The sequence below is a fragment of the Doryrhamphus excisus genome, chromosome 4 (genome assembly GCF_030265055.1).
Source record: "Doryrhamphus excisus isolate RoL2022-K1 chromosome 4, RoL_Dexc_1.0, whole genome shotgun sequence".
Lineage (NCBI taxonomy): Eukaryota > Metazoa > Chordata > Actinopteri > Syngnathiformes > Syngnathidae > Doryrhamphus > Doryrhamphus excisus.
This window is the reverse complement of record NC_080469.1, coordinates 24,878,376-24,897,431: the sequence shown is the minus strand read 5'-3', so window position 1 is coordinate 24,897,431 and position 19,056 is coordinate 24,878,376. Positions and strand designations below refer to the sequence as shown.

The window sequence follows — 19,056 nt, the reverse complement described above, 5'->3', positions numbered from 1 at the left end:
TCAATTCATCTATTTCCTTTAATGAACCGTAGCACTGCAGTCCCAGTGGCACTCGTGCAGCTCTGGACCATGACGCTACCAAACCGGCATGCTTTATTCGTGTGTGTGTGTGGGTAGAGTGAGACGGGCGAGGGAGGTGGGCGTGGCCCTGAGAAGACCAGATGCTGCAAGTTGAGACGCCTACCTGTGAAATAGACGCTCAGCGACTCGGGAAGACCTGCATGGGGTGAAAGAGCAAACAAGTCCAACCCTGAACTTCAAAAACGCTTTATTTTCCCAGCATTTAAGGAGCAAATGAATAACCTGCGAATGAAATATTAATATCACTAACAGGTGCTTCAAGGTCCCGTATTGTAGTCATTTTGAAATGGTGCATTCAGGTGTATTAGTTGTGTGTTAGCCTTGGTGCAGGAGTAGATTCAAAGTGCTTTCAGTCACGGCGACTGTGTTGTGTATCGGTGGCTTTAATACTAATTGCGTTTGCATCCGTGTGCATGAAACGATTTATAGCAATTGACTAAATTCAACCTTTTCAGTACAAGCCATTTTGGATGATTTTTCAAGGCACACTTATGATTGTGTTCTATGCTGATATAAACATGGAAGCCACCTAAAGAAAGTGTACTTCTGAAACATTGGGGTCGTTTTTATGGCTTAAAAACAACGTTGACACAATAGTGTTTTTATAGTATAATAATAGTAATAGTAATACTAATTTTTTAGACATTTATGAGTAAAAAAAAAAACAACAAAAAATTAATCCTGGACAAATTTCATACAATTTATTTTGATACGTTTTTTAAGACGTGTAGCGAAGCCTGCCTTTTTTTTTTTTTTTTTTAAAAAGGCGGATTTCAGAGCGTAATAGGTAATCATGAGTATTAATGGCTAATAATGATTAATACTGGGTAATAATGGGTAATAATGGCTAATAATGGGTAATCATGAGTAATAATGGGTAATAATGGGTAATAATGGTAATAATGGGCAATAATGGGTAATAATGAGTAATAATGGTAATAATGGATAACAATGAGTAATAATGTGTTATAATGGGTAATAATGGTAATAATGGGCAATAATGGGTAATAATGAGTAATAATGTGTAATAATGGGTAATAATTGTAATAATGGGCAATAATGGGTAATAATGAGTAATAATGGTAATAATGGGTAACAATGAGTAATAATGTGTAATAATGGGTAATAATGACTAATAATGGTAATAATGGGTAATAATTGGTAAAATGGGTAATAATGGGTAATCATGAGTAATAATGGGTAATAATGAGTAATAATGGGTAATAATGAGTAATAATGGTAATAATGGGTAACAATGAGTAATAATGTGTAATAATGGGTAATAATTACTAATAATGGTAATAATGGGTAATAATGGGTAATCATGGGTAATCATGAGTAATAATGGGCAATAATGGGTAATAATGGATAATAATGGGCAATAAGGTGTAATAACGATAATAATGGGTAATAATGAGTAATAATGGGTAATAATGACCAATAATGCTAATAATGGGTAATAATGTGTAATAATGATAATAATGGGTAATAATGAGTAATAATGTGTAATAATGACTAATAATGGTAATAATGGATAATAATGGGTAATACTGGTAATACGGGTAATCCTGGACAAATTTCATACAATTTATTTTGATACTTGTTTTTTAAGACGTGTAGCGAAGCCTGCTTTTTTTTTTTTTTTTTTAAAAAAGCTCATATTTGGGAAGTAGGCGGATTTCAAAGCGTTTCAGGGCCTCTTCTCCCAAAAGTGGAGCAACCAGGTAAAGGAGATGATTGACTTTTCTTACTTTTTGTCGTCACAAGGAGGCTCCCGGGACACATGGTACCATTAGAGCATCATTACAAAGTCACTTTTACATAATCAGGGGGCCATTTTTCCGGGGGGAGCGCCTCATTAGGACACAAAGGTGCGGTTTTGAAAATAACGGCAAAGATGTCGCTAGCACGGCATTAGCATTTCAGACACAGTCTGCGACGGATGGAAAAAAAAATTATTTCTTGACCATGAAAAGCTGCCGAAATGAAGCATATATCTTAAAAAGATAAATGGCAGACATTTAATAACTGACAATATGATAAAAAAAAATACAATTCAGCTTATTAAATATGAATGTTGTGTTTTGACGACACTATTTAGAATGTATCCTACATCGTAGCATCACGGCTAGGAGTTTCTCTGGAAGTCGTTCTACTTCTCATTAAAGAACCCTGGTCTATTTTGGAGCTGGGAGCGGATTTTCCCTTGACACATATCATGAGGAATGTTGGTTTCTCCGCGTGTGTGCACTCGTGTAGCATGACCGGCCAATGAGAGAACTTGTATAAATGACTGGCATGGAGGTGGATTGTTATAATATAAATCCTTTGGTCAATAAACGGCTTCATTCGTACGTGACAACATCCCAATGTCACGACTCATTAGAGGAGACAATTAGAATGGGGGGGGGGGGACTCACCAATGAAGGAGTACTGGTAGAGCTCCTGCAGGTGTGAAGGAGCCCGGGGGGGTCTGTAAATGATCTTTCCGTTGTCGACGTCCGCCTGGGTGAAGTGTTTGACCGCGACGTGCGGTCTGTCCCGGTGCTCAATGGCCCCTGGGGGAGAGGCGGGGAGGAAAAAAGAAAAGATTGAGTCCAATGATCTGAAAATCTCACCTCCAAGGATGGTTGGTGTTTTGAAATATGTCTCAGAGGCAACGGGGACGCCCCAGGGGGGTGGACTCGTTAGCGGCCGATGGGAGTTCCTGAAACCAACATCAGGAATCGAACACGCGAGTGAGCAAGGGACGCCTAAATATTGCATTGTCGGAATATTTCCCGCTGGCAACACGAGCAAAGAGCAAAAAAAATGTGTCTTACTTACAGTCAAGCACGGTGGTAGTAGTGTGCATGAGTGCTGCCCGCAGTGGGTGAAAGACTTACACAGTGACACTAAGAAGCATGATTGTGGAGATAGCGTGACACTAAGAAGAGGTAGCGTCATACATAATATGGGAGCGCACGAGTGCCTCTGACACTGGCGAGCTGTGGTTCATTTTTGGTAAAGATTAACTCCTACATGCACCGTGACACTAATATGAGGTAGCGTTACAGTATGGGAGCGCACGAGTGCCCCTGACACTGGCGAGCTGTGGTTCATTTTTGGAAAAGATGAACTCCTATACTAAGAAGAGATAGCGTCACAGTATGGGAGCGCACGAGTGACCCCGACACTGGCGAGCTGTGGTTCATTTTTGGGAAAGATTAACTCTACACTAAGAAGAGGTAGCGTCACAGTATGGGAGCGCACGAGTGCCCCCGACACTGGCGAGTTGTGGTTCATTTTTGGGAAAAATTAACTCCTACATGCACCATGACACTAAGAAGAGGTAGCGCCACAGTATGGGAGTGCACGAGTGCCCCCGATAGTGACGAGCTGTGGTTCATTTTTGGGAAAGATGAACTCCTACATGCACCGTGACACTAAGAAGAGGTCGCGTCACAGTATGGGAGCGCACGAGTGCTTCCGACACTGGCGAGCTGTGGTTCATTATTGGGAAAGATGAACTCCTACACGCACCGTGACACTAAGAAGAGGTAGCGTCACAGTATGGGGGCACACGAGTGCCCCCGACACTGCCAAGCAGTGGTTCATTTTTTTGGAAAGATGAAATCCTACACGCACCGTGACACTAAGCAGAGGTAGTGTCCCAGTATGGGAGCGCACAAGTGCCCCCGACACTGGCGAACTGTGGTTCATTTTTGGGAAAGATGAACTCCTACATGCACTGTGACACTAAGAAGAGGTAGCGTCACATTATGGGAGCGCACGAGTGCCCCTGACATTAGCGAGCTGTGGTTCATTTTTGGGAAAGATGAACTCCTACACGCACCGTGACACTAAGCAGAGGTAGCGTCACAGTATGGGAGCGCACGAGTGCCCCCGACACTGCCAAGCAGTGGTTCATTTTTTTGGAAAGATGAAATCCTACACGCACCGTGACACTAAGCAGAGGTAGCGTCACAGTATGGGAGCGCACGAGTGCCCCCAACACTGGCGAGCTGTGGTTCATTTTTGGGAAAGATGAACTCCTACATGCACCATGACAGTAAGACGCATGACTGTGGCAACGGCATCACATAACAAGAGCGCATGAATGCCTCCAACACTGGGAAGCCACGGTTGACTTTTGGAAAAGATAAATTATGTGTAACATGCACCATGACATTGTGTGTTTGCTTCACAGAGCATTATCAATTAATCTGTTCCTTTTAATGAGCCGTAGCACCGCAGTCCCAGTGGCACTCGTGCAGCTCTGGACCATGACGCTACGTGTGTGTGTGTGTGTGCACGAGAGACCTTGTCCTGCTGGTAAAGGTTTGGTGATGTTGTAGATGAGATGATCGCTGGAAGTCTCAGAGTCAATGAAGGAAAGAGCTGAGGACGTTATCTCCGTCACTCGGTCCTCCAGAGCCTGCACACACACAAACGCACACAGGATGACACAAACGCACACAGGACGACACAAACGCACACAGGACGACACAACACAACATGAATCCCAGAAAATGAAAGACTTCCATAATACTGATATCCACATGATCCCAGATGGAACGTGGAATAGTTCTGTCTCCAAGTCGTGGACCTACAAGTCGCAATATTACAGTCAAGCATGAGTGCTGCCTGAACGGGGGTGCTGCGGTTCTTTGCGGGAAATCTAGCAGAGCTGTACAGGTTTGCTGTGTTGGGGCTCCTGATCCGGTGGGAAAACTGACATAGTACGAGTCCGTTGGAATCTTTACCAAAAATGAATCCCCGCAGCAGCACTCATGCACCATTACTTGATTGTAGGCAAGACACTTTCTTTCTGCGTCAGATTGTTACAGTATACGTTGGAGTTGATCTGTGTCAAAAATTAACCACAGTTCACCCAGTGCGGGCAGCACTCATGCACCATACTTGACTGCAGGTAAGACCCTTGTGGTCTTGGATGTGTGTTGTGACTCTTGTGGACCAGTTTCTATCCACATGATCCCAGATGGAACGTGGAATAGTTCTGTCTCCAAGTCGTGGACCTACAAGTCGCAATATTACAGTCAAGCATGAGTGCTGCCTGAACGGGGGTGCTGCAGTTCTTTGCGGGAAATCTAGCAGAGCTGTACAGGTTGCTGTGTTGGGACTCCTGATCCGGTGGGAAAACTGACATACGAGTCAGTTGGAATCTTTACCAAAAATGAATCCTAGTTTCCCTGCAGCAGCACTCATGCACCATACTTGATTGTAGGCAAGACACTTTCTTTCTGCGTCACATTGTTACAGTATATGTTGGAGTTGATCTGTATAAAAAATTAACCACAGTTCCCCCAGTGCGGGCAGCACTCATGCACCACACTTGACTGCAGGCAAGACCCTTGTCGTCTTGGAAGTGTGTTGTGACTCTTGTGGGCCAGTTTCTATCCACATGATCCCAGATGGAACGTGGAATAGTTCTGTCTCCAAGTCGTGGACCTACAAGTCGCAGCAATAGATGACAATATTACAGTCAAGCATGAGTGCTGCCTGAACGGGGGTGCTGCGGTTCTTTGCGGGAAATCAAGCAAAGCTGCACAGGTTGCTGTGTTGGGACTCCTGATCCGGTGGGAAAACTGACATACGAGTCCGTTGGAATCTTTACCAAAAATGAATCCCCGCAGCAGCACTCATGCACCATTACTTGATTGTAGGCAAGACACTTTCTTTCTGCATCACATTGTTACAGTATACGTTGGAGTTGATCTGTATCAAAAATTAACCACAGTTCCCCCAGTGCGGGCAGCACTCGTGCACCATACTTGACTGCAGGCAAGACCCTTGTGGTCTTGGATGTGTGTTGTGACTCTTGTGGGCCAATTTCTATCCACATGATCCCAGATGGAACGTGGAATAGTTCTGTCTCCAAGTCGTGGACCTACAAGTCGCAGCAATATATGACAATATTACAGTCAAGCATGAGTGCTGCCTGAACGGGGGTGCTGCGGTTCTTTGATGGAAATCTAGCAGAGCTGTACAGGTTTCTGTATTGGGAAAACTGACATACGAGCCCGTTGGAATCTTTACCAAAAATGAATCCTAGTGTCCCCGCAGCAGCACTCATGCGCCATACTTGATTGTAGGCAAGACACTTTCTTTCTGCATCACATTGTTACAGTATACGTTGGAGTTGATCTGTATCAAAAATTAACCACAGTTCCCCCAGTGCGGGCAGCACTCATGCACCATACTTGACTGCGACTCTCGTGGGCCAGTTTCTATCCACATGATAGAACCAGAAGGAACGTGGAATAGTTCTGTCTCCAAGTCCTCCGTATGCTTATCACCTGATTCAAATAGTCTTGGGTGTCCTGGCATGTGAGTCTGCTTTTCACCGTCTCTGAAGACGGTTTTGTCAAATTAGAACCCAGATTATTTTCAAGAACTTGTCAGCAGTCCCGTCATTTTAGGTTAGGTTTGGAGTCAAGTTTTTCCCCTCACCGTGACTTGCAGGTCACAGTCCGGGTCCAGCTGAGGGAATCCGGGGGTTTGCGGTAGAACTCCGATGGTGAAGGTCTGTGCATCAGTCCGTGTGGCCGCGGCCGCTTCTGTGGAAACCTGAGGAGATGAAAATACAAACATTACTGAGTCATACGCCCCTTCCTCAATAAGTAAACATCATGGCGGCTCGTCTGGTGTAACACAACGGCGAGGCGTTTGAACCCGCCAATCAATGGCGAGCCGACCACAGCGGGCGCTGAGTCAGTCCAACTGAGAGAAATATCGATGGTTCTGTAGATCCCCTCCAACATCGAGGATATACGGTGCATGGTATTATGTTCCGTCTATAAATCCTGTTAGTCTAACGTCAGGGCTGCATTAGTGTGGTGCAATAACCTGCCCCGCAGGCTTGCTGCTCACCGATAGTGAAGGTTTGAATCTACAAAAAGCTGTTCTGTATCTTCAGTGTGCATTTGAAATATCAATCAATCAACCTTTATTTGTAGAGGCCTTTACAACACACAAGATGACCAAAGTGGTCTTGTGGACTTCCAACAAAAGCTGGTTTGAGGACCATAGGGCCCTGGTGGGGTTCCAAACCCCCACCTGTTCAGATAAATAGAGAAATAAGTATTTGAAACCCCTTCCCAGAATGACAAGGGGGGAGCTGGTTGACAATGTCAAGGGAGTTGGGAGCACAGCAGGAAAAGGTTTAGTTAGACACTTTGTTATCCTGGGTTCAGGTCCCCCTGCTCAAGAAAACACATGTACTGATCCGTCGGAATAATCAACACCGGAATGACCTAACCCTAACCCAACCTCAACCCTAACCCAACCCCAACCCCAACCCAAGCCCAAATCCAACTCAAACCCAAACCTAAACCTAATCCCAACCTAACCCAACCCACCCCAACCCCAAGCCTAACCCTAATCCAACCCAGCCCAACCCCAACCCAACCCTAAACCTAACCCCAACCCAACCCTAATCCCAACCTAACCCAACGCAACCCACCCCAAGCCTAACCCTAATCCAACCCAGCCCAACCCCAATCCAACCCTAAACCCAAACCCAACCCCAACTAACACAACCCACCCCAAGCCGAACCCTAATCCAACCCAGCCCAAACCCAACCCTAACTCAACCCAACCCTAAACCTAACCCCAACCCTAACCTAGCTGAACCCCAACCCTAAACCTAACCTAACCCCAACCCTAACCCAAACCAACCCAGCCCCAATCAAACCCTAAAACCCAACCCCAACCCTTAACCTAAACCTAAACCTAAACCTAAACTTAAACCTAAACTTAAACCTAAACCTAAACCTAAACCTAAACTTAAACCTAAACTTAAACCTAAACCTAACCCCAACCCTTAACCTAAACCTAAACCCAACCCAACCCAACCCTAAACCTAACCCTAATCCAACCCAGCCCAACCCCAGCCCCAACCCCAGCCCCAACCCCAACCCCAACCCTAAACCTAACCCTAATCCAACCCAGCCCAACCCCAGCCCCAACCCCAGCCCCAACCCCAACCCCAACCCTAAACCTAACCCTAATCCAACCCAGCCCAACCCAACCCTAAACCTAAATCTAAACCTAAACCTAAACCTAAACCTAAACCTAAACCTAAACCTAAACCTAAACCTAAACCTAAACCTAAACCTAAACCTACCGCTAACCTCAACCCCAACCCCAACCCTAACCCCAACGCTTGGAGAATGGGATGTGGTCCCCTGAGACCGGAATTGAGCTCTTTGGCACCAATTGGACTCAACAGTGACTCGAAGTCCAACAGCATCCCTGCTGTTGAAAACGGGGGTGGGGACATTCTGCTTTGGGGGCGTTTCTCTGGGCCACTTCAGGCCAATACAGGAAAGGTCTGACGACAAGTCCATGGCAGCCAATGAAATACTTACTTCAACAGGAAGTCTTCCCCGTGGAATACCCAGACTTTATCTCCAGCAGCCCCCAGGACCCCCAATTTATAACCTTTATTAAATGTTCTTTTCTGGAGTGTTCATATCTTTTGCGAGGCGGCAAACTAACAACATCCACTGGGAATCAAACACTTATTTTCCCCACTAGAGCCGTTTCTCCAGTGGTGCATTGCAGTAGACGGCAGATACTTCAATGTGCTGATGAAAGACCGACTGTGGTCTTTTACCAGAACTATTTTGGGATAGGATGTTGTTCAAATGTGATAACGAGAGCGGATTCAAATTTGAATGCGGGGGGGTGGGGGGGGGGGGGGGGGGGGGTCGGTACTGACCTGGAACTGGAAAGAGTCGCTGCCGGCCGCGGCGCCAAAGTGGCGGTACCAGACGGCGCCATCGTCGACATCCTGCTGGGTGAAAGAGGTTGTACTGGTGTAGCCTCGCTCGTCCGTTAGCGACGGGATCCAACCTTCCGGGGGGGCGTCGGCCGGCATGGACACCAGCACCACCTCACCTGGAGGGACAGGTTTGGGTCACACCTGGACAGCTGAAACATGACGCTACGAAGAACCGATAACCACATCTTCTTTGGGAAACATTAACTCCTACACGCACCATGACACTAAGAAGATGTAGTGTCACAGTATGGGAGCGCAGGAGTGCCCCCTACACTGGCGAGATGTGGTTCACTTTTGGGAAAGATGAACTCCTACACGCACCGTGACACTAAGAAGAGGTGGCGTCCCAGTATGGGAGCGCACGAGTGCCCCCGACACTGGCGTGCTGTGGTTCATTTTTGGGAAGGATTAACTCCTACATGCACCGTGACACTAAGAAGAGGTAGTGTCACAGTATGGGAGCGCACGAGTGCCCCCGACATTAGCGAGCTGTGGTTCATTTTTGGGAAAGATGAACTCCTACATGCACCGTGACACTAAGAAGAGGTGGCGTCCCAGTATGGGAGCGCACGAGTGCCCCCGACACTGGCGTGCTGTGGTTCATTTTTGGGAAGGATTAACTCCTACATGCACCGTGACACTAAGAAGAGGTAGTGTCACAGTATGGGAGCGCACGAGTGCCCCCGACATTAGCGAGCTGTGGTTCATTTTTGGGAAAGATGAACTCCTACACGCACCGTGACACTAAGAAGAGGTAGCGTCACAGTATGGGAGCGCACGAGTGCCCTCGACACTATTGAGCTGTGGTTCTTTTTTTGGGAAAGATGAACTCCTACATGCACCGTGACACTAAGAAGAGGTAGCGTCACAGTATGGGAGTGCACGAGTGCCCCCGACATTAGCGAGCTGTGGTTCATTTTTGGGAAAGATGAACTCCTACACGCACCGTGACACTAAGAAGAGGTAGCGTCACAGTATGGGAGCGCATGAGTGCCCCCGACACTGGTGAGATGTGGTTCATTTTTGGGAAAGATTAACTCCTACATGCACCGTGACACTAAGAAGAGGTAGCGTCACAGTATGGGAGCGCATGAGTGCCCCCGACACTGGCGTGCTGTGGTTCATTTTTGGGAAAGATGAACTCCGGGCAACGTGATCTTTACCGTATTTGGGCTGTCCGTCCGAGGCCAGTATGGTGTAAACTATGTCGTCGGTGCTGACCCCCTTGTAGTCGGCCTGCAGGTACTTCTTACTCAGTCGCACCATGCCGCCCTCCTTCACCCAGGTGAGGGGCACCGACCTCAGGTGGGACGCCTGCAAGAACCAATCACATGCGAGAACACAGAAGTGTGAGTGTGTACACTTAAAATAAAAGTACTTCCCCATCCCTTCTTCTTCTTCTTATGGGCCGGATGTTTTTTATTTGTACTATGTGACGGTCCAGATGGTAGGAGTTAAAAAATATATATTTAAAGTACTACCTTCTGGTTTGCACTAAAAGCACCATCCGGCATATGGTACACTGTCACAACAAATGTTGATGACAGGAATGAAAAGAAGGAACTTTGAGCCAATCGAGGAACGTTGGGATTGAACCAGAATGACAGCAAATGTTAAGGAAAAGTCATTTGTGATGGAACGTTTAATTGAACCTTTTCCTTCACAAAGGAAAATCTCACACCCTGAGTGAGTAATATATTCAAGCATGACATCCAAAGCATAATGATACAGGTTGCAGTACTTATGAGTACTTATACATTACCAGTATATACTTTAAATGTGTGGGTTATGCTTCTATGTGTTCAGCTTGTTAGCGTCCCCGATTGCAAGCTAACCATGGGACAGTGAGACGGGGAGTTCTGTGGTGGTGAGGTGGGGTCAGGGGGGGGTGAGTCAGGGTAGTTCATGGTGGTGCCTCAACTCAACAGCATAATTAGAGTCTTAATTAGAGGGTGAAAAGGAGACATTTTTTAATGGGTGTCTCAATTTCTGGGCTTTTTGCGGGAAATATCGGAACATGACCCCCTGCACATAGCGGGAATCGACGGCGCACACGCACGCTCGGCATGTCCACGGGAATCGACGGTGCACATGTCGTGCGGCATGTCCACGAGAATGGACGGCGCGGCATGTCCACGGGAATCTACAGTGCACATGTCATGCGGCATGTCCACGGGAATCGACGGTGCACACATGCGGCATGTCCACGGGAATCAACGGGAGTCAACGGGAGTCAATGGAAGTCAACGGGAATCGACGGTGCACACGTTGTGCGGCATGTCCACGGGAATCGAAGGTGTACATGTGCAGTATGTCAACGGGAGTCAACAAGAGTCAACGGGAGTCAACAGGAGTCAGCGTGAGTCAACGGGAGTCATTGTAAGTCAACGGGAGTCAACGGGAGTCAGCGTGAGTCAACAGGAGTCAACAGGAGTCAACAGGAGTCAACGGGAGTCAACGGGAGTCAACGGGAGTCAGCGTGAGTCAACGGGAGTCAACAAGAGTCAACGGGAGTCAACAGGAGTCAGCGTGAGTCAACGGGAGTCAGCGTGAGTCAACGGGAGTCAGCGGGAGTCAGCGTGAGTCAACGGGAGTCAACAAGAGTCAACGGGAGTCAACAGGAGTCAGCGTGAGTCAACGGGAGTCAACGGGAGTCAACGGGAGTCAGCGTGAGTCAACGGGAGTCAACGGGAGTCAACGGGAGTCAGCGTGAGTCAACGGGAGTTAGCGTGAGTCAAGGGGGGTCAACGGGGGTCAACGGGAGTCAATGGGAATACCACAAACATAAAAGGACCACATGTGATTTCATAATCACTTTTTTGAGGAATACCTGGAATATGAAATGATAACAATTTTTCATTCCGAAAATATTTCAGGAAAACAACCTGACCGGGTCATTTTTGACCCACTTATGGAAGGTTGGGGTAGTAACACAAAAACAAAAAATTCTTAAAATGTATAAAAGGTAAGTTAAAAATGGGAATGGTATGATATCAAAAACATATTTTTGAGGAATACCTGGAATATGAAATGATAATTTTTCATTGCGAAGATATTTTTCCAGGTAAAAACTTGACCTGGTCATTTTTGACCCACTTATGAAAGGTTAAAAAATTCTTAAAATGTATAAAACATAAGTTAAAAATGTGAATGGCATGATATCAAAAACATGTTTTTGAGGAATACCTGGAATATGAAATGATAACAATTTTTCATGACAAAAATATTTCAAGAAAACAACCTGACCGGGTCATTTTTGACCCACTTATGGAAGGTTGGGGTAGTAACACAAAAACTAAAATTTCTTAAAATGTATAAAAGGTAAGTTAAAAATATGAACGGCATGATATCAAAAACATGTTTTTTGAGGAATACCTGGAATATGAAATGATAACAATTTTTCATTACGAAAATATGCTTTACGTCAGTTCAGCTTCATTTCCAGAAGCATCAAAATAGTAGTCGCACCAAAATGTCGCGTTGCTGCTGGATGTTCATTATATCTGTCGATCATCTAAGGTCAAATAATGTCTTCTAAACACTATTCCATGATAGCGACAAGGCTGCAAAGCCTCATACATATTATATAAATATATTTTCACAGTGATATGGGTGTTTACTTTGGGGAGCAGCAGCTTCAGAAAAATCATAAAATAAATCATATTATAATCAAGACCTGTATATTATTCATATTTTCCAGCTTGTATAACAGTCCTTACTTTCTGGTTGATGTAGACTTCCAGGAGAACATTCTGGTAGCTGTGTCCGTCATTGACCTGCAGCACCATGTGGTCCTCTGTGGACCGGGACCTGTCGTGCACGTACTGAACCTGCTCCCGAGCCAGCTCCTCCAGCTTGAAGCGGCTCAGGGCTCGCTCGCCGTGGACGCGAGTCAAGCGGCCGTGACGAGGCGGCTCCAGGACCATGACCAGGACGTCTGCCGGGTTGTCGGCGTCGTCGAGAAGCAGGACCGATTTGGTGATGGTCGCCACGGCACCGGGACCAATAACGGGCAAGGGAGCTAGGGTCAGGACCCTCGGAGGCTGGAAGAGATAAGAAGAACCTAAGCATAAACGGTGTGTTCACGGAACGACATGGCAAAAGGAATGCTGCTCTTTAACAGCTGAAAAGGCAGCATTTCAAGAAATGCTGCAAATGTTTGACAGACTGTACAAATTGCATATGAAAAAATATAAAATCTTGTTTCCTTTTCGCGGACTCATTCTCATGCATCTTGAGAATTGGGTGTCTCGTGACACTCATACTAATTATGACTTATTAAATGACTTATATATGACTTATTAATTAAATTATTGTGAAAAATTAGTTGGGGTTTTTTTATGGTGTTACATTAAAAAATATCTAATTTTGTTATAATTTGTGACAATTTTTTATATTAATTCCTTATTTTCACATTTCTAATTAATTTTCATAAAATTACCGCTCTATGAAAATGAATTTTAGGAATTTTTAAGGGAATTCTAGACACTATAAGGCCTTGAAATAAATTAAAAAAAATAGATTTTTGACCTTTTAAGAATTCCATAAATATGCTGTATTTATGTTAAAGTATCAACTTATTTGTTTGGGGAGAAAGGTCCTACGAAATATATATACATTTTTTTAAAAAGTCTGAAAAAATTTTGATAAAATATTTGTTTTAATTAAAAATTTTTAAGAATTTTTTTAATTTTTAAAAAAGTTAGAATAGATTATTAATAAATAAAAATTTTAATTAATAAGTTGAAGGATTTATTCAATGAAACATGAAACATTTTTTTAAAGCTAATGCTATAAAATTTTTTAATGCCAATTTTTTTTCAGCCGCAGAGTCGGAGATTCACATGCTGACTTTTTTACCAAATGTTTGCGCGGTGCCGTGTTCCGGTGTTGGATAACACACCTCCAATGCTGTCTTCTGGGACTAAGTTGAAAGCGGTTGAAAAATAGATAACTTTGAGGAAGTTTCAGTTGTCGGAAAGGAAACTTTCCCTGCCAAGAACCTCATCTCCTCAGACGAGGAATTATCCTCCAGCAGTGTGGAGCAGGAAGGTCATCTCATTAAACTGCACCTGAACGCTCATCGGGGGATGGAAAAGTCAAGCTAACCAAGCTAACCAAGGAACCTCATATTAGACTTTACCTTCTCTGCATTTCTTCAGTGTTGGATGGTACATTCCGATATAATCAAAACATCTGAAACCAAAGTTTGTCGACTGTCATGGTTTGCTAGAATTAGCGTAAGTTAGTTACGCTAATAAGGGCCAACGACAGTCGTTTGGTTGGAATCAGTTAGCACTCCATTCAGTGGGAACGATGGCCATGGACACACCTGAAACCAAGGTTTGGAGACTCTGCCGTGTTTAATTACTTGTTTGAATGGAACGGAAAGCTAATGAGGGCCAACGACAGTCGTTTGTGTTGAATCCCCGTCAGTCAAAACGATGGGTCATGGACACATAAAGAAAACCAAAGTTTGGCAACTGTTTGTTTTTTATTTGTGAGACTGGGATGGGATGCTAATTAAGGTGATAGCACCGATACGACTGTCGTTGGCCCCGCCCCATAGCATCTTAAATCAAAGTCATTTGGGTGGAATCCTACTCGTTCCCACACCATTCAGTTGCGATGCACCTGAAACCAACGTTTGGCAACAGTACCATGTTTTTTTTTATAATAGAATAAAATGCTAATGAGGGCCGACGACAGTCGTTTGAGTGGCATCCCCCTCGTTAGCACTGTCTACAGTTGAAAAGATGGTCATGGATAGCACTGAAACCAACAACAGTACCATGTTTTGTTATTTTTTTAATAGTAAATAAAATGCTAATGAGCGCCAACGACAGTCGTTTGAGTGGCATCCCTTTTGTTAGCACTGTCTACAGTTGAAAAGATGGTCATAAATAGGACTGAAACCAACAACAGCACCATGTTTTGTTGTTTTTTATAGTAGAATAAAATGCTAATGAGCGCCAACGACAGTCGTTTGGGTGGCATCCCTCTTGTTAGCACTGTCTACAGTTGAAAAGATGGTCATGGATGCACCTGAAACCAACGTTTGGCAACAGTATCATGTTTTTTTATTTTTTTTATAATAGAATAAAATGCTAATGAGCGCCAACGACAGTCGTTTGGGTGGCATCCGTCTTGTTAGCACTGTCTACAGTTGAAAAGATGGTCATGGATACACTGAAACCAACAACAGTACCATGTTTTGTTATTTTTTATAATAGAATAAAATGCTAATGAGCGCCAACGACAGTCGTTTGAGTGGCATCCCTCTTGTTAGCACTGTCTACAGTTGAAAAGATGGTCATGGATGCACCTGAAACCAACGTTTGGCAACAGTATCATGTTTTTTTATTTTTTTTAATAATAGAATAAAATGCTAATGAGCGCCAACGACAGTCGTTTGGGTGGCATCCCTCTTGTTAGCACTGTCTACAGTTGAAAAGATGGTCATGGATGCACCTGAAACCAACGTTTGGCAACAGTATCATGTTTTTTTATTTTTTTTAATAATAGAATAAAATGCTAATGAGCGCCAACGACAGTCGTTTGGGTGGCATCCGTCTTGTTAGCACTGTTTACAGTTGAAAAGATGGTCATGGATAGCACTGAAACCAACAACAGTACCATGTTTTGTTGTTTTTTATAGTAGAATAAAATGCTAATGACGGGCCAACGACAGTCGTTTGAGTGGCATCGCTCTTGTTAGCACTGTCTACAGTTGAAAAGATGGTCATGGATGCACCTGAAACCAACGTTTGGCAACAGTATCATGTTTTTTTATTTTTTTTATAATAGAATAAAATGCTAATGAGCGCCAACGACAGTCGTTTGGGTGGCATCCGTCTTGCTAGCACTGTCTACAGTTGAAAAGATGGTCATGGATAGCACCTGAAACCAACGTTTGGCAACAGTATCATGTTTTGTAATTTTTTTTATAATAGAATAAAATGCTAATGAGCGCCAACGACAGTCATTTGGGTGGCATCCGTCTTGCTAGCATTGTCTACAGTTGAAAAGATGGTCATGGATAGCACTGAAACCAACAACAGTACCATGTTTTGTTATTTTTTTAATAGTAAATAAAATGCTAATGAGGGCCAACGACAGTCGTTTGAGTGGCATCCCTCTTGTTAGCACTGTCTGCAGTTGAAAAGATGGTCATGGATAGCACTGAAACCAACAACAGTACCATGTTTTGTTGTTTTTTATAGTAGAATAAAATGCTAATGACGGGCCAACGACAGTCGTTTGAGTGGCATCGCTCTTGTTAGCACTGTCTACAGTTGAAAAGATGGTCATGGATAGCACTGAAACCAACGTTTGGCAACAGTACCGTGTTTTGTTATTTTTTTATAATAGAATAAAATGCTAATGAGCGCCAACGACAGTCGTTTGAGTGGCATCCCCCTCGTTAGCAACCCATTCAGGTAGAACAATGGCCACGCACGCATTTGAAACCAAAGTCTGCCGACTTGTATAGTGTTTTTATTTTTATTTTTTACAACGGAAGAACAGAAGAACAAGCTGGCGCCACAGGAGGAGGATAATGATACACAAACACCGACGCGCAAAAAAAAAAAAAAAAAAAAAGACACAAAACTGGCACACGGTAGGGACCTCTGGATGAGACTCGGAGTGAGACAACAAAGCGCAACGACGGAGAGGGTCCGGTGACAAATTTCTCCACTTTGGAGCAATTATCTCTGAGAGACAGACAAGCGAGCCCCCGGGCGACCACCCAAATCCTGCGGAGTTGTCAGTGCTGCTGCAGCAAACAAAGCTGCGAGATGAATTTGTGTGTGTGTGTGTGTGTATATGTGTGTGTATATGTGTGTGTGTGTGCTTTAAACCGTGCAAGGACATGCAAGCTGAGTAAAGGCAAACAAGTAAATCTCCTCCCAAGGCGACTGAAGGCAAACAAAAGGTGCAGTGAATGGAAGAGGATTGACCTTTTCTTGCGGGTCTCCAGGTAAAGGGGGGCGGGGGTGTTGGTGGGGGGCGGTAGGGGGTGCACGGTTGTTGGAAAGAGCTGTCATCACCAACGCCGCCCTCGGCTGCATGGCGAAATGGCTCCCCGTGAGGCTTCCTGGTATGTTTTTGCTTGTGTTGCGGTGACAGGGCGACTGACGTCATTTCAGCCGCTTCGTCAAAGACCACTTCGCCAGGCCGAGTGAGCGACATCGTGTCTTTAACGGGTCTATTTGTGTGTGATTTCGGACACTGTTGTTTCACCTCTGCTGTTCAGCGGCCAATCAGGCGTCAGATGTGAGAGGCTAGCGATGCTTCATTACAAAGGCTAGCTAGCGTTGATGGAGATTTCAATCAAGCGCTTCTTTTTTAAATTTTTTTTTTTTTTTTTCTCAGTAGGCGGGATGGCTGCGCGAACACAAAGCTCCCTTTGCTCGGCGCCGTGCGTTTCTTTGGCCACGGCCCAAAGAACATTCCATTAAATGTTGGCGCTGACCCACATCCCGGGGTGATGCGCTTCTCCGTGTCTCAGCTCCTCGCATTTCCATGTTAAGTGAATATGTTGACTTTTAGCACCTTTGCACGGGAAGCTTGTCGGCGTGACGGAAATATCAATAAAAAAAAAAAAAAAAAAGCAAAAGCCTGATGGATGGCGAGAGGCGGCGGCGCGAAGGATGCGTCAAAAGGCTTGTGATGGGGGGGGGGGGGGGGCTCCCTCCCGAGACAAAACACGAAAACACAAAGCTTGTGTTTGCCACGCAACTATTAAAAATACAACATGGCTGCCGTGGATTGTTTTCACAGCCAAGGGTTAAAGCCAAACAACAACAGAAAACACAGTTTGTGTTTTCTTACAGTTTTTCCCATCGGGCCGCAAACCTGCATAGTTTTTCTGAGAGTTTTTATGTCGGTAGTACTTCTAGTACTGTCAGTACTGTCAGTCAATCATCATGATGTCCAATATTTATTAGTACCTCCCAAAAGTGAGTACAGCACCTGTTTTATTGTAATATTACGGAGTACTATATACTACTGGAAATGAGTCAACACACAGCCATTATTGTCCACAATTGTGTCTTTCAGTGTGATGTGTGATGATAACATGCATGAGTGCTGCCAGTTCTGGGTGAGTAGCGTCTCTTTGGTGAAAGACCGATTCACCCCACCCCACCAATACGTACTGTGAAATTGTGTGAATGAAGCACGGTGGTGTGAAGGTGCATGAGTGCCGCCGGAACCATGGAAGCTGCGGTTCATTAAGGGAAATCGGAACATGGACTATGATGTTGTGAAGCATGGTGGTGGTAGTGTCACAGTCTGGGGGTGCGTAAGTGCTGACGACACTGAGCAGCTGCGGTTCATTTTTGGAAAAGATGAATTAAAACATGCACTGTGACATTGTGACAAAGTTAAGCACGATGGTGTTGCCATGCACGAGTGCTGCCAGCATTGGGTGAGCAGCGGTTCATTAAGGGAAATAGATTAACTCCAGAACCCACTGTGGCGTTGTGAAAGATGATGGTGGCAGTGTCATGCTGCGAACATGCACGAGTGCCGACGACATTGAGCAGTTGTGGTTAATTTTTGGGAAAAATGTATTCCAACATGCACTGTCACATTGTACTGAGATGATTTATTTTGGGAAAGCCCAGTCAAGCATGATGGTGCCAGTGTCATGCTGCGAACATGCACGAGTGCTGACGACATTGAGCAGCTGCGGTTCATTTTTGGGAAAAAAATTATTACAACATGTACTGTGACATTGTGACACAGTCGAGCATGATGGCGGTACCGTGCATGAGTGCTGCCAGCACTGGCTGAGCAGCGGTTCATTAAGGGAAATAGATTAACTCCAGCATGCACTGGAAGGTGGTAGTAGTAGTCATGGTGTGGATGTGTACGAGTGCCAGCAACACTGAGCTAGTATGGGTCATTTGGTATCATGGTGTGGATGTGCACGAGTGCCAGCAACACTGAGCTAGTATGGGTCATTTGGTATTATGGTGTGGATGTGCACGAGTGCCAGCAAGACTGAGCTAGTATGGGTCATTTGGTATCATGGTGTGGATGTGCATGAGTGCCAGCAACACTGAGCTAGTATGGGTCATTTGGTATCATGGTGTGGATGTGCACGAGTGCCGGCAACACTGAGCTAGTATGGGTCATTTGGTATCATGGTGTGGATGCGCACGAGTGCCAGCAACACT

At 44.9% G+C, this 19,056-nt stretch overlaps 1 protein-coding gene across 2 annotated transcripts in view; it reads right to left on the bottom strand.

Moving 5' to 3' along the window:
* Positions 1-19,056, bottom strand: part of fras1 (Fraser extracellular matrix complex subunit 1) — a 212,828-nt gene that overhangs the window by 42,826 nt on the left and 150,946 nt on the right. The window contains exons 28-34 of one of the 2 annotated variants that reach the window (XM_058069762.1): positions 12,589-12,912; positions 10,033-10,183; positions 8,807-8,985; positions 6,535-6,651; positions 4,384-4,498; positions 2,502-2,639; positions 185-217 (exon numbers count right to left, since the gene is read on the bottom strand). In XM_058069762.1, coding sequence (XP_057925745.1) covers positions 185-217; positions 2,502-2,639; positions 4,384-4,498; positions 6,535-6,651; positions 8,807-8,985; positions 10,033-10,183; positions 12,589-12,912 — 1,057 coding nt within the window. The remainder of the gene's footprint in view (positions 1-184; positions 218-2,501; positions 2,640-4,383; positions 4,499-6,534; positions 6,652-8,806; positions 8,986-10,032; positions 10,184-12,588; positions 12,913-19,056) is intronic. The other variant, XM_058069763.1, reaches the window with a different exon arrangement.